The following is a 26,519-nucleotide window of genomic DNA, read 5'->3' as shown; positions in this document are numbered from 1 at the left end:
TGGGGATGGGGACCCACCAGCGTGGGGATGGGGATAGCCCGGGGATGGGGACGCCTCGAGGAATGGAGGAGCTCAAAACCAAGGATGGGGACACCCTGAAGATTGGAGAACCTCAAAACCAAGGATGGGGACACCCCGAGGAATGGAGGAGCTCAAAACCAAGGATGGGGACACCCCGAGGAAGGGAGAACCTCGAAATCAAGGATGGGGACACCCCAAGGAAGGGAGGAGCTCAAACCTGGGGAGATGGGGGTGAGGGACACGTGGGGATGGGGACCCACCAGCAAGGGGACGGGGACACCCCGAGGATGGGGAAACCTCAAGGAAGGGAGAACCTCAAAACCATGGATGGGGACACCCCGAGGAAGGGAGGAGCTCGCACCACGGGAGATGGGGGTGAGGGACACGTGGGGCTGGGGAACCACCACCTCACGGATGGGGCCACCGCGGGGCTGGGGCCACCTGGGGCGGGGGGGGGGTGTCCTCACCAGGCGTCGGCGCGGGGCAGGTTGAGGCGCGGGCGGGCGAGGGGCAGCGGGCGGCGCCGCAGGAGAAGCCCCAGGAGCTCCTGGTCCGAGAGGTTGGGGTACGGCTGGAGGCCCAGCTCGAAGAGCTCCCACAGCGTCACCCCCAGCGCCCTGCGGGGACACGCGGGGGGTCACCCGAGGGCCCTAAGTCACCAGACGTCGCTCTCCTGGGGTCCCCGAGGTCCCCCCCGTGTCCCTCCGTGTCCTCGATGAACCCCACCACATGTTGTGCCCTGGTGTCCCCCATCTTCTCTGGTGTCCCCAATGTTCTCTGGTCTCCTCCATGTCCTCTGGTGTCCCCAATGTCCTCTACTGTCCCCCAATGTCCTTGTGGTGTCCCCCATATCCTCTGGTGTCCCCCAAGTCCTCTGGTGTCTCCAATGTCCTCTACTGTCCCCCAATGTCCTCATGGTGTCCCCCATGTCCTCTGTTCTCCTCCATGTCCTCTGGTGTCCCCAACATCCTCTACTGTCCCCCAATGTCCTCGTGGTGTCCTCCATGTCCTCTGGTGTCCCCCAATGTTCTCTGGTGTCCCCCATGATTCTCTACTGTCCCTGATGTCCTCTGGTGTCCCCAATGTCCTCTACTGTCCCCCAATGTCCTCTGGTGTCCCCCAATGTTCTCTGGTGTCCCCCAACGTTCTCTGGTGTCCCCCATGATTCTCTACTGTCCCCAATGTTCTCTGGTGTCCCCATACCCTCATGGTGTCCCCCATACCCTCTGGTGTCCCCCCAACGTCCTCATGTTGTCCCCCATGTCCTCTGGTGTGTCCCCAATGTTCTCTGGTGTCCCCAATGTCCTCGTGGTGTCCCCCAGGTCCTCTGGTCTCCTCCATGTTCTCTGGTGTCCCCAATGTCCTCTACTGTCCCCCAATGTCCTTGTGGTGTCCCCATACCCTCATGGTGTCCCCCATACCCTCTGGTGTCCCCCAAGTCCTCTGGTGTCCCCCCGTGTCCCCCGGTGTCCCCCACTCACCAGACGTTGCTCTCCTTGCTCTGCTCGGCCACCACCAGGGTCCCGCGGCTCTCGGCCAGCAGCTCGGGGGCCACCCAGCGCAGGGGCACCCACACCCGCTCGGGGGTGACGTAATAGTCCTCCTGGGGGGACGGTGGCACCCGCTGTCCCCGACCCGTCCCCAGAGCCACCGGCCGCTGGCCCCAGGTGGCCCCAGGGCTCCTGACCCTTGGTCGGTCCCCGTGTCCCCAACCCAGATGGTCCTTGTCTTCCCATCTTGGTTGGTCTCCATCCCCGTGTCCCCCCCCGTGTCCCCCGTGTCCCCCGTGTCCCCACGCACCCGGTAGTTGCTGTGGGCCAGCCCGTAGTCCCCCAGGCGCACGGTCAGCTCCGAGGTCAGCAGGCAGTTCCGCAGCGCCAGGTCACTGCGGAGGCCACCAGGACACACGTCAGGACCTCAACCCATGGGGACCCCCAACCCATGGGGACCCCCAACCCGTGGGACCTCAACCCATGGGAACCCCAATCCACGAGACCTCAATCCATGGGAACCAACCCATGAGATCCCAACCCATGGAGAACCTCAACCCATGGGACCTCAACCCGTGGGAACCTCAACCCGTGAGACCTCAACCCATGAGACCTCAACCCATAAGACCTCAACCCATGGGAACCTCAACCCATGGGAATCCCAATCCACGAGACCTCAATCCGTGGGAACCCAACCCATGGAGAACCTCAATCCATGGAGAACCTCAACCCATGGGACCTCAACCCATGAGATCTCAATCCATGGAGACCCCAACCCACGGGATCTCAATCCACGGGAACCCAACCCATGAGATCTCAACCCATGGGAACCAACCCATGAGGCCTCAACTCATGGGATTTCAACCCATGGAGACCCCAACCCATAGGACCTTAAGCAACGGGGACCTCAACCCATAGGAACCAACCCATGGGATCTCAACCCATGAGACCTCAACCCATGGGAACCAACCCATGGGATCTGAACCCATTGGGACCTCAACCCGTGGGATCTCAACCCATGGGAACCCCAATCCACGAGACCTCAATCCACGGGAACCAACCCATGGGATCTCAACCCATGGAGAACCTCAACCCATGGGAATCTCAACCCATGGGAACCCAATCCATGAGACCTCAACCCATGGAGAACCTCAACCCATGAGATCTCAACCCATGAGACCTCAACCTGTGGGATTTCAATCCATGAGACCTCAACCCATGGGATTTCAACCCATGGAGACCTCAATCCATGGGACCTTAAGCAACGGGGACCTCAACCCATGGGAACCAACCCATGAGACCTCAACCCATGGGAACCAACCCGTGAGACCTCAACCCATGGGAACCAACCCATGGGATCTGAACCCATTGGGACCTCAACCCATGGGATCTCAACCCATGGGAACCCCAATCCACAAGACCTCAATCCACGGGAACCAACCCATAGGATCTCAACCCATGGAGAACCTCAACCCATGGGAATCTCAACCCATGGGAACCCAATCCATGAGACCTCAACCCGTGGGACCTCAACCCATGGGAACCCCAATCCACGAGACCTCAATCCACGGGAACCAACCCATGAGATCCCAACCCATGGAGAACCTCAACCCATGGGAATCTCAACCCATGGGAACCCAATCCATGAGACCTCAACCCATGGAGAACCTCAACCCATGAGATCTCAACCCATGAGACCTCAACCTGTGGGATCTCAATCCATGAGACCTCAACCCATGGGATTTCAACCCATGGAGACCCCAAACCATGGGACCTTAAGCAATGGGGACCTCAACCCATGGGAACCAACCCGTGAGACCTCAACCCATGGGAACCAACCCATGGAATCTGAACCCATTGGGACCTCAACCCGTGGGATCTCAACCCATGGGAACCCCAATCCACGAGACCTCAATCCACGGGAACCAACCCATGGGATCTCAACCCATGGAGAACCTCAACCCATGGGAATCTCAACCCATGGGAACCCAATCCATGAGACCTCAACCCATGGAGAACCTCAACCCATGAGATCTCAACCCATGAGACCTCAACCTGTGGGATCTCAATCCATGAGACCTCAACCCATGGGATTTCAACCCATGGAGACCCCAACCCATGGGACCTTAAGCAACGGGGACCTCAACCCATGGGAACCAACCCATGAGACTTCAACCCATGGGAACCAACCCATGGGATCTCAACCCATGGAGACCTCAACCCATGAGATCTGAACCCATTGGGACCTCAGCCCGTGGGATCTCAACGCATGGAGAACCCAATCCATGGAGAACCCAACCTATGGAGATCTCAACCCATGAAGACCTCAACCCATGGAACCTCAACCCATGGGAACCAACCCATGGGATCTCAATCCATGAGATCTCAACCCATGAAGACCTCAACCCATGGGAACCAACCCATGGAACCTCAACCCACGGAACCTCAACCCATGGGAACCAACCCACGGAACCTCAAGTGATGGAGACCTCAACCCATGGAGCCCCCCAAGCCCCGGGGCCCCCCGTCCCCGCGGAGCCCCCCGGGGCGGTACCCGTGGACGAGGCCGTGGCGGTGCAGGTGCCGCAGCCCCAGCGTGAGCTCCAGCGCCAGGCGCGTCAGCGTGGCCACGTCGCGGGGCGGCAGCGTCGGCGTCCCGGCCCCTCGCTGGGCTCGCAGGTACCGCTTGAGGTCACCCTGGGGGACACGGGGGGGACAGGGGGATGGAGACAGGGATGTGGGGATGGGGATGGAGGGACACGGGGACATGAGGGTGAGGAACATGGGGACGTGGAGATGGGGACATGGGGGGACATGGGGATGGGGACGTGGGGATGGGGGAGATGGGGACATGGAGATGGGGACATGGGGACATGGGGACATGGGGATGGGGGAGATGGGGATGGGGGAGATGGGGACATGGGGATGGGGGACATGGGGACATGGGGACATGGGGACGTGGGGATGGGGGAGATGGGGATGGGGGAGATGGGGACATGAGGATGAAGGAGGTGGGGACATGGAGATGGGGACATGGGGGGACGTGGGGACGGGGACATGGGGATGGGGGAGATGGGGATAGAGGGACATGGAGATGAGGCACATGGAGATGGGGACATGGGGATGGGGGATATGGAGACATGGAGGGACATGGGGGGACATGGAGATGGGGACATGGGGACATGTGGACATGGGGATGAAGGAGATGGGGGACGTGGAGATGGAGGGACATGAGGATGGGGACATGGGGACATGGGGTTGGGGACACGAGGATATGGGGGTGGGCGACCCGGTGGGACACGGAGGTTGAGGCCGTGGGGTTGGGGGGTCGGGGACCATCGAGGTGGGGAGCACGGGGACATCGGGGGGACGTGGGGCCACGAGGAGATGGGGTGGGGGGGGACACGTGGGGATGAGTGTGAGGCCCTCGTGCAACCCCCACCACCCACCCCCCCCGTGCAAACACCCCCTCGTGCAACCCCCTCGTGCAAAACCCCCTCGTGCAACCACTCCACGTGCAACCCCCTCGTGCAAAACCCCCTCGTGCAACCACTCCACGTGCAAACCCCTCGTGCAAACCACCCTCGTGCAACCCGCTTGTGCAAAACCCCCTTGTGCAAATCCCCTCGTGCAACCCCCTCGTGCAAACCCCTCTCGTGCAACCCCCTCGTGCAAACACCCCTCGTGCAAAACTCCCTCGTGCAAAACCCCTCCGGCCGATCCCCTCGTGCCGAGCCCCCCCGCCTTTCCCTCGTGCAAACCTCCCCCTCGTGCAAGGCCTCGTGCGAGCGGCCGTGCGAGGCGCACCAGCTGGCAGTATTCCATGACGAGCAGCAGGGGCCCCGGCGCCCCACAGAGCCCCACGCAGCGCAGCACGTGGGGGTGCTGGAGCCTGGGGGGGGGGGGCACCGCGCTGACCCCCCCGAACGCACCCCAAAACCCCCAACCCCCCAAAAAAAAACCCCTTGGAAACCCCCCAGACCCCTTGGGACGCCCCCAACCCCCTTGAGACCCCCCCAAAGCCCCCTGGGACCCCCCCAAACCTTCTGGGACCCCCCCAAACCCCTTGGGAACCCTCCAAACACCTTGAGACCCCCCCAAACCTTCTGGGACCCCCCCAAACCCCTTGGGAACCCTCCAAAGCCCCCTGGGACCCCCCCCTAAACCACTGGGCCCCCCCTCAAATCCCTGGGACAACCCCCCCCGCCAAACTGCTGGGTCCCCCCCAAATCCCAGGGACTCCCCCAGCCCCCCATGACCCCCCCAAATCCCTGTGACCCCCCCCCCAAAACCCCTTGTGCCCCCCCCAAACCCCTGGGTCCCCCCATTTCTTATGGCTCGGAGTCTCCTGGCTGCTTGGTGCCCCCCAACCCCTTTGCCCCCCAAATCTTCCCAAACCCCTGGGTCCCCCCAAACCCCTGCGACCCCCCCAACCCCCCAGGACCCCTCCAGACCCCCAAGACCCCCCTGGACCCCCATGACCCCCCCAAACCCCTGAGATACCCCCCCCAAACCCCTGGACCCCCCCATTTCTTATGGCTGGGGGTCTCCTGGCTGCTCAATGCTCTTTGCCCCCCAAATCCTCCCAAACCCCTGGGTCCCCCCAAACCCCTGCGACCCCCCCAAATCCCGGGGACCCCCCAGACCCCCATGACCCCCCCAAACCCCTGAGATACCTCCCCCAAACCCCTGGACCCCCCCATTTCTTACGGCTGGGAGTCTCCTGGCTGCTTGGTGCCCCCCAACCCCTTTGCCCCCCAAATCCTCCCAAACCCCTGGGTCCCCCCAAACCCCTCTGACCCCCCCAAACCCCCAGGACCCCCCAGACCCCCAAGACCCCCCTGGACCCCCATGACCCCCCCAAACCCCTGAGATACCCCCCCCCAAACCCCTGGGTCCCCCCATTTCTTATGGCTGGGAGTCTCCTGGCTGCTCGATGCCCTTTGCCCCCCAAATCCTCCCAAACCCCTGGGTCCCCCCAAACCCCTCTGACCCCCCCAAATCCCGGGGACCCCCCAGACCCCCATGACCCCCCCAAACCCCTGAGATACCCCCCCCAAACCCCTGGACCCCCCCATTTCTTATGGCTGGGAGTCTCCTGGCTGCTTGGTGCCCCCCAACCCCTTTGCCCCCCAAATCCTCCCAAACCCCTGGGTCCCCCCAAACCCCTGCGACCCCCCCAAATCCCGGGGACCCCCCCGGACCCCCAGACCCCCCCGTACCGATAGGGTTGAGCCTCGGCCAGGAACCTGCGCTGCTCGGGGGCCGCGGCCCCCGCTCTCAGCTCCTTCACCACCACCTGCGCAGGGCTGGGGTCCCCCCGCAGCTCCCCCAGGATCACCTGAGCGGTTTGGGGGTTCGGGGAGGGGGGTCACCCCAGCACCCCGAACCCCCTGAACCCCTCTCCCCGCCTGGGGACCCCCCCTCACCTTCCCAAACCAGCCGGTGCCGATCTCCTGGATGTAGCTCAGGTGCTGGCGGCTCAGGGACGGCGGCTTCGGGGGGTCTGGAAGTGGGGTACGGGGGGGTTGGGGGGCTAGAAGTGGGGTACGGGGGGGGTTGGGGGGCAGGAGGGGGTTTGAGGGGCAGAGGGTGGGATATGGGGGGGTTTGGGATGCAGGGAGTGGGGTACGGGGGGGTTTGGGGGGCAGGCAGTGGGGTACAGGGGGGTTTGGGGGGCTGGGAGTGGGGTACAGGGGGGTTGGGGGGGGAAGGAGGGGGTTTGAGGGGCAGAGGGTGGGATATGGGGGGGTTTGGGGGGCAGGGAGTGGGGTACAGGGGGGTTTGGGGGGGCTGGGAGTGGGGTACGGGGGGGTTTGGGGTGCAGGGAGTGGGGTACGAGGGAATTGGGGGGCAGGGAGTGGGGTACAGGGGGGTTTGGGGGGGCTGGGAGTGGGGTACGGGGGGGTTTGGGGGGGCAGGAGGGGGTTGGGGGGGCACAGGGTGGGATATGGGGGGGTTCGAGGTACAGGAGGGGGTTTGGGGGGCAGGGAGTGGGGTACAAGGGGGTTTGGGGGGGCAGGAGGGGGTTTGGGGGGCACAGGGTGGGATATGGGGGGGGTTCAAGGTACAGAAGGGGGTTTGGGGGGCAGGGAGTGGGGTACAGGGGGGTTTGGGGGAGCAGGAGGGGTTTTGGGGGGCAGGGAGTGGGGTACAGGGGGGTTTTGGGGGGCCTCAGCCCCACCCAAGGGTGGGCTTTTTGGGCACCCTCCCCCAAATTGGGGACCCAAATGTGGGGACCCCCCATTCACACCCCCAAACACCCTTTGGGTGACCTAGAACACCCCTCAATCACCTCTTGGATGGCATCAACCCCCCCCAAATGCCTCTTGGGAGACCTCAAGCCCCACAAACACCTCTTGGATGACCTAGAACCCCTCCCAACACCCATTGGATGACCTAGAACCTCTCTCAACACCTCTTGGATGACCTAGAACCCCCCAACAACCTTTAGATGACCTAGAACCCCCCAACTCCTCTTGGATGACCTAGAACCCCCCCAATGGCCTCTTGGATGACCCAGAACCCCCCCAACTCCTCTTGGATGACCTAGAACCCTCCCAATTGCCTCTTGGATGACCTAGAACCCCCCAACTCCTCTTGGATGACCTAGAACCCCCCCAACTCCTCTTGGATGACCTAGAACCCCCCCAACACCTCTTGGATGACCTAGAACCCCCCCCAACTCCTCTTGGATGACCTAGAACCCCCCCAACTCCTCTTGGATGATCTCAAACCCTCCCAATGGCCTCTTGGATGACCCAGAACCCCCCAAATGGCTCTTGTCTGACCTAGAACCCCCCCAGCCCCTCACCGTTTGGGGGGGACGGGGGTCCGGGCCCCCCCACCTCCCCCAGGGGGAGCACGTAGACGTCGGGCAGCGAGGGCGAGGACGACGTCTCCTCGGCGGGCGGCGTGAACTCCCCCGAATCCTCCTCCCCCTCGGGGTTCTCGAACTCCTGGGAGGGTTTTTTTGGGGGTTCAAGAGGTTCTAACCCCCCCCCCAAAAAAAAATTGGGTTGTTTTTGTGGTTTTTTGGGGGGGGGGTCTCACCTTGAAGCCGACGTCGCCTCGTTTGCAGCAGAGGCAGGTGAGGAGGAGGAGGACGAAGGCCACGAGCCCCGAGCAGGAGATGAGAACCACGGCGTACGGGGGGGGCAGCGGCCCCCGCCCCGCGGGGAGGGACCCTGGGGGGGGGGTCACAGTGAGGGGGGGCAGGGGGATTTGGGGGGGCTTGGGGTGGTTGGGGAGGGTTGGGGGGGGCTTTAGGAGGGGTTTGAAGGGATTTGGGGGGGGCTTGGGGGTGATTGGGGGGGGCTTGGGGGGGTCTTGGGGGTGATTTGGGGGTGATTTGGGGGTCTTGGGGGTGATTTGGGGTCTCTTGGGGGTCTTGGGGGTGATTTGGGGGGTCTTGGGGTGATTTGGGGGTGATTTGGGGGGTCTTGGAGGTGATTTGAGGTCTCTTGGTGATTTGGGGTGATTTGGGGGGTCTTGGGGGTGATTTGGCGGTCTTGGGGGTGATTGGGGTCTCTTGGGGGTCTTGGGGGTGATTTGGAGGGTCTTGGGGTGATTTGGGGTCTCTTGGGGGGTCTTGGGGGTGATTTGGGGGGTCTTGGGGGTGATTTGGGGTCTCTTGGGGGGTCTCAGGGGTGATTTGGGGGGTCTTGGGGGTGATTGGGGTCTCTTGGGGGGGTCTTGGGGGTGATTTGGGGGTCCCCATGGGGCTGGGGGTGGTTTGGGGGGGGCTTGAAGGGATTTGGGGGGGCTGGGTGTGATTTTGGGGGGCTCTTGGGGGGTCTTGGGGGTGATTTGGGGGGGCTTGGGGCGATGGGGGGGGGCTGTGAGTGATTGGGGGGGGCCTGGGGGGGTCTTGGGGCTATTTGGGGGGGTCATGGGGGGCTGGGGGTGATCTGGGGGGGGCCTTAAGGGGGGCTTGAAGGGATTGGGGGGGTCTTGGGGGGGGGGGGGCGCTCAAGGATTGGGGGTCCCAGTCCAACCCCCCCCCCCCCCACTTTTCCCAGCCCGGGGGGGGACAAAGGGGACATAAAGGGGGGGGGGGAGGATGAGAGGAAGGAGAAAGGGGGGGACAGACGGACACGGGGCTGGAGGGACAGACGGACACGGGGCTGGACGTGGTGCTGGATGGATGGACAGACAGATGGACAGACGGACGGCCCCGGTGATGGACAGACGGACGCGGGGCTGGATGGAGACGGGGCTGGACGGCTGTGGGGATGGACAGACAGACAGACATGGGGCTGGATGGACGGACGCGGGGCTGGATGGACAGATGGACATGGGGCTGGACGTGGGGTTGGATGGAGATGGGGCTGGACAGACAGACAGACAGACACGGGGCTGGACGTGGCGATGGATGGATGGAGATGGGGGTGGATGGACAGACGGACACAGGGATGGATGGGTGGATGGATGGATGGATGGATGGATGGATGGACGGACGGACGTGGGGATAGATGGACAGACGGACGTGGGGCTGGAGGGAGATGGGGCTGGACGGACAGACAGACGAGGGGCTGGACGCGGTGATGGACGGATGGAGATGGTGGTGGATGGACAGACGGACACAGGGCTGGATGGAGATGGGGATGGACGGACAGACAGACATGGGGCTGGGTGGTTGGATGTGGGGCTGGACAGACGGACACCAGGCTGGGTGGAGAAGGTGATGGATGGACAGACAGACATGGGGCTGGATGGGGATGGGGCTGGACAGACGGACACGGGGATGGATGTGGGGCTGGATGGACAGATGGACATGGGGCTGGATGGGGATGGGGCTGGACAGATGGACACGGGGATGGATGTGGGGCTGGATGGACAGATGGACATGGGGCTGGATGGGGATGGGGCTGGACAGATGGACACAGGGATGGATGTGGGGCTGGCTGGACAGACGGACGTGGGGCTGGATGGGGATGGTGATGGACGGACAGACAGACACGGGGCTGGATGGTTGGATGCGGGGCCGGACAGACGGACACCTGGCTGGGTGGAGACGGTGATGGACGGACAGACGGACGCAGGGCTGGGCGGTTGGATGGATGGACGGACGGACGGACGGATGGACGTGGTGGTGGATGGACAGACGGACGTGGATCTGGACGGAGCTGGGGGGGTTGGGGGGATGGGGGGGGGGCTGGAGACGGTGCCGGACGGACAGACGGACGGATGGACGGACGGACAGACGGACGGAGGACTCACCGCGGGGCGGGGGGGCCCCCAGGCCGCCGGGGGGGCCGAGCGAGGCCATGGAGTCGCCGTGGGGCAGCGGGCGCCGCATCCCTAGCGGGGGGGAGGGGGGGGCGTGAGGGGGGGGGGCATGATGGGGGGGGGGACACCCCAAAAAAATTGGGGGGGGGGGAGCCAAAAAAAATTGGGGGGGAGGCAAAAAAATTGGGGGGGGGAGGCAAAAAAATAGGGGGGGGAGCCAAAAAAATGGGGGGGGGGAGCCAAAAAAATGGGGGGGGGAGCCAAAAAAATTGGGGGGATCAAAAAAAAATTGGGGGGGACCCAAAAAAAATTGAGGGGGGGCAATAGAGGGGATGGGGGGGCAGGGAATGGCCGGGGGGGGCAAGAAAGGGGGGAATAAAAGGGAGGGGGGGCAAAAAATGGGGGGCCTATAGGGGTGTAAATGGGGAGGGGGGGCTAAAAATGGGGAGGGGGCTATAAAAGGGCTGGGGGGGCTATAAGGGGGGGCTATAGAGGGGATGGGGGCTATAAGGGGGGGCTATAGGGGGGATGGGGGGCTATAAAAGGGCTGGGGGGGCTATAAGGGGGGGCTATAGGGGGGATGGGGGCTATAAAAGGGCTGGGGGGGGCTATAAGGGGGGGCTATAGAGGGGATGGGGGGCTATAAGGGGGGGCTATAGGGGGGATGGGGGCTATAAAAGGGCTGGGGGGGCTATAAGGGGGGGCTATAGAGGGGATGGGGGGCTATAAAAGGGCTGGGGGGCTATAAGGGGGGGCTATAGGGGGGATGGGGGGCTATAAAAGGGCTGGGGGGGCTATAAAAGGGGGGGCTATAGAGGGGATGGGGGGAAATAAAAGGGAGGGGGTCGCTCAATGGGGGGGGGGCGCTATAAAATGGGGGGGGGGCGCTGGTCCGGGGGGGTCGGAGGCGGCCGAGGAGCCTCCGGTGCGATCGTTCCGAGCGCCGCTGCCCCCCCAGCCCCCCCCCCTCTCCTTGTGTCCCCCCCCCCCTCCCCTCCCCTCCCCTCGCCCCCCCCCCCCATTGGCCGCAGCATCAGCCAATGGGCGGCGCGGGGAGGGGCGAGGGATGCAGGCGGTTGTCATGGAAACCGGGCTGGGTACCACGGGGGGGGGGAGGGGGGGGGAGATGGGGGGAGATGGAGGGGAAATAGGGGGAAATGGGGGGGTAAGGGGGGGAAATGGGGGGGAAATAGGGGGGAATGGGGGGGAAATGGGGGGGAAATAGGGGGGAAATAGGGGAAATGGGGGGAAATAGGGGGAAATGGGGAGGAAATGGGGGGAGATGGGGGTGTGTGGGGGACATGGGGGGAAATGGGGGGGTAAGGGGGGAAAATGGGGGAAATGTGGGGGAAATAGGGGGGAAATGGGGAGGAAATGGGGGGAGATGGGGGTGTGGGGGGGACATGGGGGGAAATGGGGGGGTAAGGGGGGGAAATGGGGGAAATGGGGGTGAAATGGGGAGGAAATGGGGGAAAATGGGGGGTAAAGGGTGGAAAATGGGGGGAAATGGGGGTTAAGGGGGGGAGATGGGGGCAGATGGGGGGAGAAATGGGGGGAGATGGGGGAAATGGGGGGAAATGGGGGAGAAATGGGGGAGAAATGGGGTTGTGGGGGGCAAATGGGGGGCTAAGGGGGGGAGATGGGGGAAATGGGGGGAGAAATGGGGGGAAATGGGAAATGGGAGGAAACGGGGGGAGAAACGGGGGGGAAATGGGGGGGAAATGGGGGTTAAGGGGGAGAGATTGGGGGAAATGGGGAGGAAATGGGGGAGATGTGGGAAATGGGGGGGAAATGGGGGGAGAAATGGGGGAAATGGGGGCTAAGGGGGGAGATTGGGGGAAATGGGGAGGAAATGGGGGGAGATGGGGCTGTGGGGGGGACATGGGGGGAAATGGGGGGGGTAAGGGGGGGAGATGGGGTAATGGGGGGGAAATGGGGGGAGAAATGGGGGAAATGGGGGGAAATGGGGGGAGAAATGGGGGAAATGGGGGGCTAAGGGGGGGAGATTGGGGGAAATGGGGAGGAAATGGGGGGAGATGGGGCTGTGGGGGGGACATGGGGGAAATGGGGGGGTAAGGGGGGAAGATGGGGTAATGGGGGGAAATGGGGGGAGAAATGGGGGAAATGGGGGGTAAGGGGGGGGAGATGGGGTAACGGGGGGGAAATGGGGGGAAATGAGGGGAAACGGGTGGGAAAAGGGGGTCAAGAAGGGGAGGTGGGGGGCAAAGGGGGGATGTGGGGGGATATGGTGGGAGATGGGGGGCAAGGGGGGTGAGGGGGGACGTGGCGGGCAAAGGGGTAGATGGAGGATGTGGGGAGATGGGGGGCACCAGTGCTCCCATCGCTCCCAGTACCCCCCCACCGAGTGCCCCCCCCACCCTTGGAGGACCTCGCTCACCGCCCCCCCCCTTTTGGCGGACCAATGGCGGCGCCCGCGCGGGGCCGCTCCTCGTCTCGTTGGTTCCAGAGAGGCGGGAAGGGGGGGGGGGGGGGGGGTGGGCGTAGGCGGGAGGAGGAGCATCGCGCGCTCCCATTGGCTGGCGCGGCGCCAAGGGGGGCGTGGCCTCGGCTCCGCCCTATATAAAGCGCCGCCGGCCGCCGCCCCCTTCCTTTCGTTTCTCGCGGCCGCCGCGGAGCCGAGGTGAGTGCGCGGCGCTGCCCCAACCGGCCCCGGGGACGGCCCCGGGGGGGCTCAACCCGGGGCTCGGGAGCGGGATTTGCCGTAGGGAGCGAGGCCTCCGCCGAGCCAGGCCTGGGCCCCACGCGTGATTCCCCCCCCGATCGCACTGCGCATGCGCGACGCCACGAGAGGCCTATAAGGGGCGCGGCTGCGCATGCGCAGAGCGGGGGGGGCGCAGCACGTGGAGGGGGCTCGGATTTCGGGGGGGTTTAGGGTCTTTTTTGGGGGGTAGATTGGCCGCCATGAGCGCTTTGGGGGGCTCCAGCCCCTCGGCGTGTGTTTAGGGGGGCCGTGAGCTCGTTTTGGGGGGGCCCATGGTGGTTTCGGGACGTCGCAGCCCCAGAAGGGCGTTTTTTTGGGGGGTCCCCTGGGGCTTTTGGGGGTCTCGTGGGGTTTTGGGGGGAGTGTCAAGCCCTAGAAGGGTATTTCGGGGGCCATGGGCTCGTCTTGGGGTGCTCCACCTGGTTTTCGGGGGTTCCATGAGGGTTTGGGGGGCGGTCGCAGCCTCTAGGAGTGTTTTTGGGGGAGCCATGGGCTCCTTTTGGGGGCCCCATGGTGTTTTTTGGGGGGTCCCAGCCCCTACGAGTGTTTGTTGGGGAGCCATGGGCTCATTTTGGGGGTCCCATAGTGTTTTTAGGGGGGCTTCTCGCCCCTGGGAGCGTTTCGGAGGGGTCCCAGCTCCTAGCAGTGATTTGGTGGGGGAGGCTGGTCACTTATTGAAGGTCCCATGGGTTTTTTGGGGGGTTAAGAACCCCTAGCAGTGATTTTGGGGGTGTCATGGGCTCTTTTTTATGTTCCCCCACTTCCTCGAGCCCTGGAGACCCCCTCAGCCACCCCATTTTTGGGGTGCAGTCATTTAAACTCCGTTTAATTCACCCTTGAGGCGCTTTTCTCGGGGTCTTCCTCACCTTAGAGCTCGATTTTGGTGAGTGGGGGCCTTATAGCAGCGCTGCCCCCCCGAAAATCTATGCCTGCACCCCAAAATCCCTGTTTGTACCCCAAAACAAGGCCACCATGCCGGTCGCCCGGAGCTGGGTTTGCCGCAAGACCTACGTCACCCCCCGCCGCCCCTTCGAGAAATCCCGCTTGGATCAGGAGCTGAAGCTCATCGGTGAGTTTTGAGGGGTGAGGAGGGGAAGGGGGGGTTTGTTATCGGATTTGGGGACCCCCCCCTTGACCCCCCAAACCGTTTTATTTTCCAGGGGAGTACGGGCTGCGCAACAAGCGCGAGGTCTGGCGCGTCAAGTTCACCCTGGCCAAGATCCGCAAGGCGGCGCGGGAGCTGCTCACGCTCGACGAGAAGGATCCGCGGCGCCTCTTTGAGGGTGGGGGGCGCCCCCTTTTTGTCCCCCAGCACCCCCTTTTCCTGCTGGCATTCCCCCGTTTCAACCCCATTTCCCTGTTTGCCACGTGTTTCAGCCCCTTTTCTGTGTTTTCTGACACCTTGACCTCCTATTCTGATGCTTGGACCCCATTTTTGTTCATTTTCGGATGCTTGGACCCCAGTTTTGTTCATTTTCCAGCATTTGGACCCCAGTTTTGTTCATTTTCCAGCATTTGGACCCCATTTTTGTTCATTTTCCAACGTTTGGACCCCATTTTTGTTCATTTTCCGACGTTTGGACCCCATTTTTGTTCATTTTCCAACATTTGGACCCCATTTTTGTTCATTTTCTGATGTTTGGACCCCATTTTTGTTCATTTTCCAACGTTTGGACCCCATTTTTGTTCATTTTCCAACGTTTGGACCCCATTTTTGTTCATTTTCCGACGTTTGGACCCCATTTTTGTTCATTTTCCGACGTTTGGACCCCATTTTTGTTCATTTTCCAACGTTTGGACCCCATTTTTGTTCATTTTCCAACGTTTGGACCCCATTTTTGTTGATTTTCCAACATTTGGACCCCATTTTTGTTCATTTTCCAACGTTTGGACCCCATTTTTGTTCATTTTCCAACGTTTGGACCCCATTTTTGTTCGTTTTCTGACGTTTGGACCCCATTTTTGTTCATTTTCTGACGTTTGGACCCCATTTTTAATGACGCTGAATTTTCTTCGTTTCCCCGTTTTCCAACATTTTGATTCCATTTCTCTGTTTACTGATGGTTTTTCCCCATTTTCTGAACATTTGGACTAAATTTTTCTTCATTTTCCCCTGTTTCCTCCCTGTTTCGATCCCATTTCCTTGTTTTCTGATGTTCTGACCCCATTTTCTTCCCTTTCCCTGGTTTTGACCCAGTTTTTCCTCATTACCCCACGTTTTGACCCCGTTTTTGCTCCATTTTCCACATTTTGGCCCCGATTCCTTGCATTTTCTGCCTTTTTTCCTCACGTGTCCCCTCGTTTTCTGCCTTTTACCTCACATTTTCCCTCATTCTCTGCCTTTTACCTCACGTTTCCACCCCATTTTCTGCTGTATTCCTCACATTTCCTTCCCATTTCCCCCTTTTTGTTGTTTCTTTGTATTTCTGCCCCATTTTCTCTTTATTTTTTCACGTTTCTGCCTCATTTTGTGCCATTTCTTCGCATTTCTGCCCCATTTTCTCTTGTTTCTTTGCGTTTCTGCCCCATTTTCTATTATTTCTTCATGTTTCTGCTTAATTTTGTGCCATTTCTTTGCATTTCCACCCCATTTTCTCTCGTTTCTTTGTGTTTCTGCCCCATTTTCTCCCGTTTCTTTGCGTTTCTGCCCCGTTTTCTCTCGTTTCTTCGTGTTTCTGCCCCGTTTTCTCTCGTTTCTTTGTGTTTCTGCCCCGTTTTCTCTCGTTTCTTCGTGTTTCTGCCCCATTTTCTCCCATTTCTTTGTGTTTCTGCCCCGTTTTCTCTCGTTTCTTCGTGTTTCTGCCCCGTTTTCTCTCGTTTCTTTGTGTTTCTGCCCCGTTTTCTCTCGTTTCTTTGTGTTTCTGCCCCATTTTCTCTCACTTTTTCACGTTTCTGTCCCGTTTTCTCTCGTTTCTTCGTGTTTCTGCCCCGTTTTCTCTCGTTTCTTCGTGTTTCTGCCCCATTTTCTCTCGTTTCTTCGTGTTTCTGCCCCGTTTTCTCTCGTTTCTTCGTGTTTCTGCCCCGTTTTCTCTCGTTTCTTCGTGTTTCTGCCCCATTTTCTCTCGTTTCTTCGTGTTTCTGCCCCACTTTCTCTCGTTTCTTCGTGTTTCTGCCTCGTTTTCTCTCGTTTCTTCGTGCTTCTGCCCCATTTTCTCTCGTTTCTTCGTGTTTCTGCCCCACTTTCTCTCGTTTCTTCGTGTTTCTGCCTCGTTTTCTCTCGTTTCTTCGTGTTTCTGCCCCATTTTCTCTCGTTTCTTCGTGTTTCTGCCCCGTTTTCTCTCGTTTCTTCGTGTTTCTGCCCCGTTTTCTCTCGTTTCTTCGTGTTTCTGCCCCGTTTTCTCTCGTTTCTTCGTGTTTCTGCCCCGTTTTCTCTCGTTTCTTCGTGTTTCTGCCCCGTTTTCTCTCATTTCTTCGTGTTTCTGCCCCATTTTCTCTCACTTCTTCACGTTTCTGCCCCATTTTCTCTCGTTTCTTCGTGTTTCTGCCCCGTTTTCTCTCGTTTCTTCGTGTTTCTGCCCCATTTTCTCTTGTTTCTATGTGTTTCTGCCCCATTTTCTCCCATTTCTTTGCGCTTCCACCCCATTTCTTTGCATTTCTGCCCTATTTTCTCTCATTTCTTTGCGTTTCTGCCCCATTTTCTCTCGTTTTTATGCGTTTCTGCCCCATTTTCTCTCGTTTTTATGCGTTTCTGCCCCATTTCCTCCCATTTCTTTGCGTTTCCACCCCATTTTCTCTCATTTTTCTGCGTTTGTGCCCCATTTCCTGCCGTTTCCTCACCTTTTCACCCTGTTTCTTTGTGTTCCTTCCCATTTCCACCCCATTTTCTCTCGTTCCTTCGCCTTTCCGCCCCGTTTCCTGCCGTCCCTTCCCCTTTTTCCCGCGTTTCCTCCTCGTTCCGTGACGCTGGGTCCCCGTTTTCGCGGCAGGGAACGCTCTGCTGCGGCGCCTGGTGCGCATCGGGGTGCTGGACGAGGGGAAGATGAAGCTCGACTACATCCTGGGGCTGAAGATCGAGGATTTCCTCGAGCGCCGCCTCCAGACCCAGGTCTTCAAGCTGGGCCTGGCCAAGTCCATCCACCACGCCCGCGTCCTCATCCGCCAGCGACACATTCGGTGGGTGCCCCGGGCCCCCCAGGGCCCCCCAAAAACACAGAGGGGACCCCCCGACGCCGCCTGAGCCCCCCAAAAGCCCCCAGGATGCTCGGCAAGGCTCACTGCGGCAGCGCCGTACACCTTGCGAAGGGGAGGGGTGATTCAGGTAACCCCCCGACACACACCCCGCTGCGGAATTCGGCCCTTTTGGGGTCTTTGACCCTTTTTTGGGCTCCGTTTCTGCACCCGGTTTGGCCCGTTTCCCACAACCCCCTCATTTTTGGGGTGAAATCACTTAAAATCCTATTTAACCCCCATTTAGGGTCTGAGGGTCCATGCGCTGGCATTTGAGTGCCTAATGGAGAGAGGGGAGAGGATTTTGGGGTGCTCACTCCTATTTTTGGCGTTCCCCCATAGTTTTTGGGGTGCCCCCCACATCCTCAAACCCTGCGGACCCCCTCAACCCCCTCATTTTTGGGGTGAAATCACTTAAAACCCTATTTAACCCCCATTTAGGGTCTGGGTGTCCCTGAGCTGGCATTTGAGTGCCTGATGGAGAGGGGCAAAAGGGTTTTGGGGTGCTCACTCCTATTTTTGGGGTTCTCACACCGTTTTTGGGGTGCCCCCTACATCCTCAAGCCCTGGGGACCCCCCCCAACCCCTCCAATTTTGGGATGAAATCACTTAAAACCCTATTTAACCCCCTTTTCAGCGCTGGATGTCCCTGAGCTGGTGTTTGGGTGCCTGATGGAGAGTGGGGGGTGGATTTTGGGGTGCTCACTCCTATTTTTGGGGTTCCGCCACCATTTTTGGGGTGCCCCCTACATCCTCAAACCCTGCGGACCCCCTCAACCCCCTCATTTTTGGGGTGAAATCACTTAAAATCCTATTTAACCCCCATTTAGGACCTGGGTGTCCCTGAGCTGGCATTTGAGTGCCTGATGGAGAGAGGGGAGAGGATATTGGGGTGCTGACTCCTATTTTTGGGGTTCTGCCATCATTTTTGGGGTGTCCCCTCCATCCTCAATCCCCGCAGACCCCCTCAACCCCTTCATTTTTGGGTTGAAATCCCTTAAAATCCTATTTAACCTCCATTTAGGAGCTGACTGTCTCTGAGATGATGTTTGGGTGCCTGATGGAGGGGGAGATAGAGGATATTGGGGTGCTGACTCCTATTTTTGGGGTTCCGCCATCATTTTTGGGGTGCCCCCTACATCCTCAAACCCTGCGGACCCCCTCAACACCCTCATTTTTGGGGTGAAATCACTTAAAACCCTATTTAACCCCCTTTTCAGCGCTGGATGTCCTTGAGCTGGTGTTCAGGTGCCTGATGGAGAGTGGGGGGTGGATTTTGGGGTGCTGACTCCTATTTTTGGGGTTCTGCCACCATTTTTGGGGTGCCCCCTACATCCTCAAACCCCGCGGACTCCCTCAAGCCCCTCATTTTTGGGGTGAAATCACTTAAAACCCTATTTAACCCCTCTTTAGGATCTGGGTGTCCCTGAGCTGGCATTTGAGTGCCTGATGGAGAGTGGGGGGTGGATTTTGGGGTGCTGACTCCTATTTTTGGGGTTCTGCCATCATTTTTGGGGTGTCCCCTCCATCCTCAAACCCTGCGGACCCCCTCAACCCCCTCATTTTTGGGATGAAATCACTTAAAACCCTATTTAACTCCCGTTTATGTCCCTGCGATGGCGCTTGGCTGCCTGACAATGCGGGGGGGGGTGGGATTTTGGGGTTCTGACCCCCATTTTTGGGGCTCCCCCCCCGTTTTTCAGGGTGCGGAAGCAGGTGGTGAACATCCCGTCGTTCATCGTGCGGCTGGACTCGCAGAAGCACATCGACTTCTCGCTGCGATCGCCCTACGGGGGCGGCCGCCCCGGCCGCGTCAAGCGCAAGAACGCCAAGAAGGGCCAGGGGGGCGCGGGGGGCGGCGAGGACGAGGAGGAGGACTGAGCCCCCCAAAAAAAAAAACAGGGGGGGACCCCGGGGGTGAGGAAAAGGGGGGGCTGGGGGGCGTTGGAGAGGGGGTTTGGGGGTGAATTGGGTGGGGAGGGGGGTTTTGGGGGGCTGGAGGGGGGTTTAGGGGGGATGAGGAGGGGGTTTGGGGGTGAATTGGGTGGGGAGGGGGGTTTTGGGGGGCTGGAGGGGGGTTTAGGGGGGATGAAGAGGGAGATTTGGGGGTGAATTGGGTGGGGAGGGGGGTTTTGGGGGGCTGGAGGGGGTTTTGGGGGGCTGAAGAGGGGGATTTGGGGGTGAATTGGGTGGGGAGGGGGCTTTTGGGGGGCTGAAGAGGGGGATTTGGGGGTGAATTGGATGGGGAATGGGGTTTTGGGGGGCTGGAGGGGGTTTAGGGGGGATGAAGAGGGGGATTTGGGGGTGAAATGGGTGTGGAGGGGGCCTTTGGGGGGCTGAAGAGGGGGATTTGGGGGTGAATTGGGTGGGGAAGGGGGTTTTGGGGGGCTGAAGAGGGGGATTTGGGGGTGAATTGGGTGGAGAGGGGGCTTTTGGGGGGTGAAGAGGGGGATTTGGGGGTGAATTGGGTGGAGAGGGGGCTTTTGGGGGGCTGAAGAGGGGGATTTGGGGGTGAATTGGGTGGGGAGGGGGCTTTTGGGGGGCTGAAGAGGGGGATTTGGGGGTGAATTGGATGGGGAAGGGGGTTTTGGGGGGTGAAGAGGGGGGTTTGGGGGGATGAAGAGGGAGATTTGGGGGTGAATTGGATGGAGAGGGGGGTTTTGGGGGCTGGAGGGGGGTTTAGGGGGGATGAGGAAGGGGTTTGGGGGTGAATTGGATGGGGAGGGGGCTTTTGGGGGGCTGGAGGGGGGTTTAGGGGGGATGAAGAGGGAGATTTGGGGGTGAATTGGGTGGGGTGGGGGTTTTGGGGGGCTGAAGAGGGGGATTTGGGGGTGAATTGGGTGGAGAGGGGGCTTTTGGGGGGCTGAAGAGGGGGATTTAGGGGTGAATTGGGTGGAGAGGGGGCTTTTGGGGGGTGGAGAGGGGGCTTTTGGGGGGTGAAGAGGGGGGTTTGGGGGGATGAAGAGGGAGATTTGGGGGTGAATTGGATGGGGAGGGGGGTTTTGGGGGGCTGGAGGGGGAGCTGGGGGGGATGAGGATGGGGTTTTGGGGGGCTGGAGGGGGTGTTTGGGGGGCTCTGAAGTGAGGAGGGGGTTTTAAGGGGGCTGAGAGGGGTTTTGGGGGGATGAGGATGGGGTTTGGGGTTGAATTGGGTGGGGAGGGGGGTTTTGGGGGGCTGGAGGGGGGTTTGGGGGGATGAAGAGGGGGATTTGGGGGTGAATTGGGTGGGGGAGGGGGGTTTGGGGGGCTGGAGGGGGTTTTTGGGGGGTCCAGAAGTGAGGAGGGGGTTTTAGGGGGGCTGAGAGGGGTTTTGGGGTGATGAGGATGGGGTTTTGGGGTGAATTGGGTGGGGAGGGGGTTTTGGGGGGCCTGAGGGAGCGTTTCGGGGGTCTTTTGGGTGGGGAGGGGAGGTTTTTTGGGGGGGCTTGATTTTTGAGGGGTAACAGGAGGTTTTTTGGGGGGTGTCTGATTTTTTGGGGCCCCCCATGATGTGAGCACTGGGCACTGACCCCCCCTGACGAGGCCTGTGCCCCCCCCCCAAGGGTCCTGACAGCCCGGGGGGGGTCTGAGGGGGCCCCTTGAGCGTTTCTGGGGGGCAGAGGTGGAATTTTGGGGTCCCCCTAACGCTCTCCCCCTTTCTTTATTGCAGCTCCTGGATTTTGGGGTTCCCGGGGGGGGGAAGCAAAATAAATGGAGTCACCGAATGGGTCGTCTTTGTGTTTTCTTGGGGGGGGAACCCCCAGATTCCTCTGGGATTTGGGGGGGCACCTGGGGGAAGGTCTTTGAAAGGGGGGGTCCCCCAAAATGGGGTTTCATGGGGGGACCCCAAAACCGGGGGGCGGATCCCCAATTGGGGGTGGGGGTTGGGGGTCCCCGATAATGGTGTTTCTGGTGGTGGGGGGCGTCTTGGACATAGGGGTCCCCCAAAAGGGGGTCCCAGATCTTGGGGTGTCATGGGGGGGGACCTAAAATTAGGGGGTGTTCCCATTTTTGGGGGTACCTTAGGGGTATTTAAGCTTGGGGAGCTCCCAGAGCCCTCAATTTTGGGGCTGAATCTTGATTTTTTGGGGCTGTTCGGAGGCTCTTTTTGGGGGGTGGGGGGGTGCCCCATAATTGAGATTTTGGGGACCCCCCCTCCATGAAGCCAAGTGAGGTCGCTTCCGCCACGCTCAAGATGGCGACGGGGGTTAGTCACGTGACAACGCGCAGCTAATCAGCGCGGAGAGGCGTTCCCGCCGCACTCAAGATGGCGGCGGCGGGGAGGCGGGGCCCGGCGCCGCGAGTTCCGCGTCACGTGACGAGGCGCGCGCCAATCCGCGCGTGGCCGCGCCCCCCCCCGGCTGTTGGCGGGAGACGGAGCCGCGCGGGGTGAGGGGGGGGGAGGATTGGGGGGGTCGTGAGGGGCTTGGGGGGTGCTCTGAGGGGTTTGGGGGTTCCTGGAGGTGTTTAGAGGGGGCTCTGAGGGGTTTGGGGGCTCCTCGTGGGGTTATGTGGGAGCTCTGAGGGGTTTGGGGGTTCCTGGAGGTGTTTAGAGGGGGCTCTGAGGGGTTTGAGGGCTCTCTGAGGGGTTTGGGGGTTCCTGGAGGTGTTTAGAGGGGGGTGTGAGGGGTTTGGGGGCTCCTCGTGGGGTCATGTGGGAGCTCTGAGGGGCTTGGAGGGCCCCTGAGGGGTCTGGGGGTGCTCTGAGGGGTTTGGGGGTTCCTGGAGGTGTTTAGAGGGGGCTCTGAGGGGTTTCGGGGCTCCTTGGGGGATTAGGGGGGGTCTCTGAGGGGTTTGGGGGTTCCTGGAGGTGTTTAGAGGGGGCTGTGAGGGGTTTGGGGGCTCCTTGTGGGGTTATGTGGGAGCTCTGAGGGGTTTGGGGGTTCCTGGAGGTGTTTAGAGGGGGCTCTGAGGGGTTTGGGGGCTCCTCGTGGGGTTATGTGGGAGCTCTGAGGGGTTTGAAAGGCCCTTGAGGGGTTTGGGGGGGCTCTGAGGGGTTTGGGGGTTCCTGGAGGTGTTTAGAGGGGGGTGTGAGGGGTTTGGGGGCTCCTCGTGGGGTCATGTGGGAGCTCTGAGGGGCTTGGAGGGCCCCTGAGGGGTCTGGGGGTGCTCTGAGGGGTTTGGGGGTTCCTGGAAGTGTTTAGAGGGGGCTCTGAGGGGTTTTGGGGCTCCTTGGGGGATTAGGGGGGTCTCTGAGTGGTTTGGGGGTTCCTGGAGGTGTTTAGAAGGGGCTCTGAGGAGTTTGGAGGGTCCTTGGGGGGTTATGGGGGTCTCTAAGGGGTTTGGGGGTTCCTGGAGGTGTTTAGGGGGGCTCTGTGGGGTTTAGAGGGTCCTTGGGGGGTTATGGGAGGGCTCCGAGGGGTTTGAGGGTCCTTGAGGGGTTTGAGGGGGCTCTGAGGAGTTTGAGGGCTCCTTGGGGGGTTATGTGGGAGCTCTGAGGGGTTTGGGGGGGCTCTGAGGGGTTTGGGGGTTCCTGGAGGTGTTTAGGGGGTCTCTGAGGGGACCCTGAGTCTTGGGGGTAGCAGAGAGGGAGTGGGGGGGTCGTGAGGTGTTTTTGGGGGGCTTTGAGGGGGCCTTGAGTCTTGGGGGGGGGCCTGAGAGGTTCAGGGGGGGTTGTGGGAGGGCTTTGAGGGGTCTCTCAGTTTTGGGGGGGGGACAGAGAGGGAATGGGGGGGCCATGAGGTATCCTGGGGGGTCCCCATGGTTTAGGGGGGGTCCCCAATTCCCCCCCTCTTGTCCTTGTCCCCCCCCCAGGATGGAAGGGAAGCGTGTGGGGCCGGCGGGGGGGGGCGCCCCCCCCCAGGCCAAGCGGCTGCGGGGGTCGGGGGGCCCGGCGGCCGCCCCCCCCTCCCAGTTTGAGGAGGAACTGGCGCAACTGGAGGAACTGGAGGCCGAGCTGGCGGCCGAGAGGGCCGAGGAGGAGCCCCCCCCGCCCCCCGAGAGCCACCAGCCCCTCGGTGAGGGGGGAATATGGGGTGGGGGGGATTTTGGGGGGCTGCAGGGGGGGTTATGGGGCAGAACCGGGGGGCTGGGGGGCTGGAGGGGGGGTTATGGGGTAGAACAAGGGGGGTTGGGGGGCTGGAGGGGGGGTTATGGGGTAGAACGAGGGGGGTTGGGGGGCTGGAGGGGGGGTTATGGGGCAGAACGAGGGGGGTTGGGGGGCTGGAGGGGGGGTTATGGGGCAGAACAGGGGGTTATGGGTCACTGTGGGTCCGCAGGCAGCTTCTTTGTGGGGGAGGTGAACCCCAAGTGGCGCCGCCCGGCGCCCCCCCCGGCGCCCCCCGAGACCTTCTGCTTCCTGCAGCTCGACCTCGACCACTACGTCGGTTAGAGACCCCAAAACCCCCCCCCGGGACACCCCAAAAACCACCTCAGAACCCCCAAACACCCCCCGGGACCCCAAACCCCCTCCAACCCCCCCCCCCAGGACCCCCAAAACCCCCAAACCACCCCAAATTCCCCACCCCGGGACCTTCCCAATCCTCCTGGGATCCCCCAAACCTCCCTGCAGGACCCCCAACCCCCCACCCCAGAGCCCCAAAATCCCCCTGGGACCCCCAACCCCACCCCCCAGGACACCAAGCCACCCTCCGGGACCCCCAAAATCCCTCCTGGGACCCCCTAAAACCACCCCAAATTCTCACCCTGGGACCCTGAACTCCCCCCTGGGACCCCCAAACTCCTCTCTAGGATCCCCAAAACCCCCAAAAGGCCTCACCCCCCCCCCCCAGGGCCCCCCAACCCCCCCCAAATGCCCCAGGGCCCCCCAAATCCCCCCCCCAAACTTCCCCAATGGGCTCCCCAACCCCAAATCCCGTGTGAGAGGGGTGTCCTTGAACCCCAATATTGGGGTGGGGGTGTCCTGAACCCCTATTTTGGGGTCTTCCCCCCCCAGGGACGCCCCCCCCGGGGCTGCCGGGTGCCCCCCCGGGCCCCGCACCCATCCTGCGCGTTTATGGGGTGACGGAGGCCGGCAACAGCGTCTGCCTGCACGTCCACGGCTTCAGCCCCTACTTCTACGTCCTGGGACCCCCTGGTGAGTGGGGGGACCCCAAAAATGACCCCCCCCGCACCCCAAAACCCCCCCTGAACCCCAAAAATGACACCCCCCCCCCCCCAGGGCTGGAGGTGCAGCACCTGGGGGAGCTGCAGCGGGAGCTGGACGCGGCGCTGCTGCGCGAGCTGCGCGGGAACAAGGAGGGGCTCAAGCACCCCGTGCTGGCGCTGGAGCTGTGCCGCAAGCAGAGTGAGACCCCAAAACCCTCCCCTGCGCCCCAAAATCCACCCCCCGTGCCCCAAAATCCACCCCCCGTGCCTCAAAATCACCTCCCTGCGCCTCAAAATCCCCTCCCTGTGCCTCAAAATCCCCTCCCTGTGCCTCAAAATCCAGCCTTGTGCATCAAAATCCACCCCCTGTGCCTCAAAATCCACCCGAAATCCACCCCTGCACCCCAAAATCCATCCCTGTACCTCGAAATCCATCCCTGCACCCCGAAATCCATCCCCTGTGCCTCAAAACCTACTCCCCGTGCCTCAAAATCCACTCCCTGTGCCTCAAAATTCATCCCTGTGCTCTAGAATGCACCCCAAATCCACCCCTTGCACCCCAAAATCCATCCCCATGCCCCGAAATCCTCTCCTTGTGCCTCAAATTCCACCCAAAACCCATCCCTGCACCCCAAAACCCATCCCTGCACCCCAAAATCTTATCCCTGAGCCCCAAGATTCTCTTTCTGCGCCTCAAAATCCATCTCTACGCTCCGGAATGCACCCCAAATCCCCCCCATGCCCCAAAACCAATCCCTGCCCCCCAAAATCCCTCCCCACGCTGAGCCGGGGGGATCGTATTGACGTTGGATGCCTGGGAACCTCGGCTGCAGCCGCGCCGTGGGGCAGGAGGGGCCCCCCCACATGGCAGAGGGGGGGCTGGGGGGTTTTGGGGTGCCCCTGACCCCCCGTTTTCGCCCCCCCCAGGTATCATGGGGTACCAGGGCTCCGAGCGCTCGCTGTTTGTGCGCGTGGTGCTGGCGCTGCCGCGCCTGGTGGCTCCGGCACGGCGGCTGCTGGAGCAGGGGCTGCGCTGGGGGGCACTGGGGGTGCAGCCCGCGCCCCCCTTCGAGTCCAACATCGACTTCGAGATACGGTACGGACACCCCCACACCCCAAAACGCACCGGGGGGGCGCTGAATCTCCCCAAAACGGCCCCAAATTGCCTCAAAATGGCCCCAAATGGCCCCAAAATGGCTCAAATCTCCCTGAAATGGCCCCGAATCGCCTCAAAATGGCCACAAATCGCCTTAAAATGGCCCCAAATCTCCCCAAAACCGCCCCAAATCGGCCCCAAATTGCCTTAAAATGGCACTAAATCTTCCCAAAATGGCCCCAAATCACCTCAAAATGGCTCCAAATGGCCCCAAATCACCTCAAAATGCCCCCAAATAGCCTCAAAATGCCACCAAATAGCCCCCAAATGCCACCAAATAGCCTCAAAATGCCACCAAATTGCCCCAAAATGGATGCAAATAACTCCTAAAGTTCCCAAATAGCCCCAAACCGGCCCCAAATTGCCTCAAAATGGCCCCGAATCGCCTCAAAATGGCCACAAATCGCCTTAAAATGGCCCCAAATCTCCCCAAAACCGCCCCAAATTGCCTTAAAATGGCACTAAATCTTCCCAAAATGGCCCTAAATCACCTCAAAATGGCCCCAAATAGCCCCCAAATGCCACCAAATAGCCTCAAAATGCCACCAAATTGCCCCAAAATGGATGCAAATAACTCCTAAAGTTCCCAAATAGCCCCAAATCGGCCCCAAATTGCCTCAAAATGGCCCCGAATCGCATCAAAATGGCCCCAAATTGTCCCAAAACGGCTCGAATCTCCCTGAAACGGCCCCAAAACGCCTCAAAA

The 26,519-nt window shown here is 61.0% G+C and overlaps 2 protein-coding genes and 1 non-coding gene across 3 annotated transcripts in view; all 3 read left to right on the top strand.

The window, feature by feature from the left end:
- The first annotated feature begins 13,317 nt into the window (after window positions 1-13,317).
- Window positions 13,318-21,335, top strand: RPS9 (ribosomal protein S9). Its single transcript, XM_069882666.1, has 6 exons — window positions 13,318-13,383; window positions 14,431-14,533; window positions 14,625-14,747; window positions 17,391-17,577; window positions 19,335-19,548; window positions 21,281-21,335. Exons 2-5 carry the CDS (start codon window positions 14,437-14,439, stop codon window positions 19,510-19,512), a joined length of 585 nt encoding a protein of 194 aa, XP_069738767.1. The 5' UTR covers window positions 13,318-13,383; window positions 14,431-14,436; the 3' UTR covers window positions 19,513-19,548; window positions 21,281-21,335.
- On the top strand, window positions 21,109-21,207 carry LOC138734850 (small nucleolar RNA SNORD88). The gene has a single exon (XR_011339646.1). It is a non-coding gene; the product is annotated as a small nucleolar RNA SNORD88 (small nucleolar RNA).
- Window positions 21,336-21,979: 644 nt separating the features above from the next.
- Window positions 21,980-26,519, top strand: part of POLD1 (DNA polymerase delta 1, catalytic subunit) — a 23,733-nt gene continuing 19,193 nt past the window's right edge. Inside the window, 6 exon segments of the mRNA XM_069882663.1 lie at window positions 21,980-21,999; window positions 23,365-23,567; window positions 23,829-23,936; window positions 24,506-24,646; window positions 24,731-24,856; window positions 25,585-25,753. Coding sequence (XP_069738764.1) covers window positions 23,366-23,567; window positions 23,829-23,936; window positions 24,506-24,646; window positions 24,731-24,856; window positions 25,585-25,753 — 746 coding nt within the window. The 5' untranslated portion in view covers window positions 21,980-21,999; window position 23,365.

The sequence above is a fragment of the Phaenicophaeus curvirostris genome, unplaced genomic scaffold (genome assembly GCF_032191515.1).
Source record: "Phaenicophaeus curvirostris isolate KB17595 unplaced genomic scaffold, BPBGC_Pcur_1.0 scaffold_272, whole genome shotgun sequence".
Taxonomy (NCBI): domain Eukaryota; kingdom Metazoa; phylum Chordata; class Aves; order Cuculiformes; family Cuculidae; genus Phaenicophaeus; species Phaenicophaeus curvirostris.
This window is presented reverse-complemented; position numbering and strand designations above follow the sequence as displayed.

What these genes read in the sequence shown, in the direction of transcription:
- RPS9 (XM_069882666.1), top strand. Translation starts at nt 14,437, where the DNA reads ATGCCGGTCGCCCGGAGCTGGGTTTGCCGCAAGACCTACGTCACCCCC. An exon ending in TCCGCGGCGCCTCTTTGAGG is followed by an intron (nt 14,748 to 17,390) that starts GTGGGGGGCGCC and finishes TTTTCGCGGCAG; the next exon opens with GGAACGCTCTGCTGCGGCGC. An exon ending in ATCCGCCAGCGACACATTCG is followed by an intron (nt 17,578 to 19,334) that starts GTGGGTGCCCCG and finishes CCCGTTTTTCAG; the next exon opens with GGTGCGGAAGCAGGTGGTGA.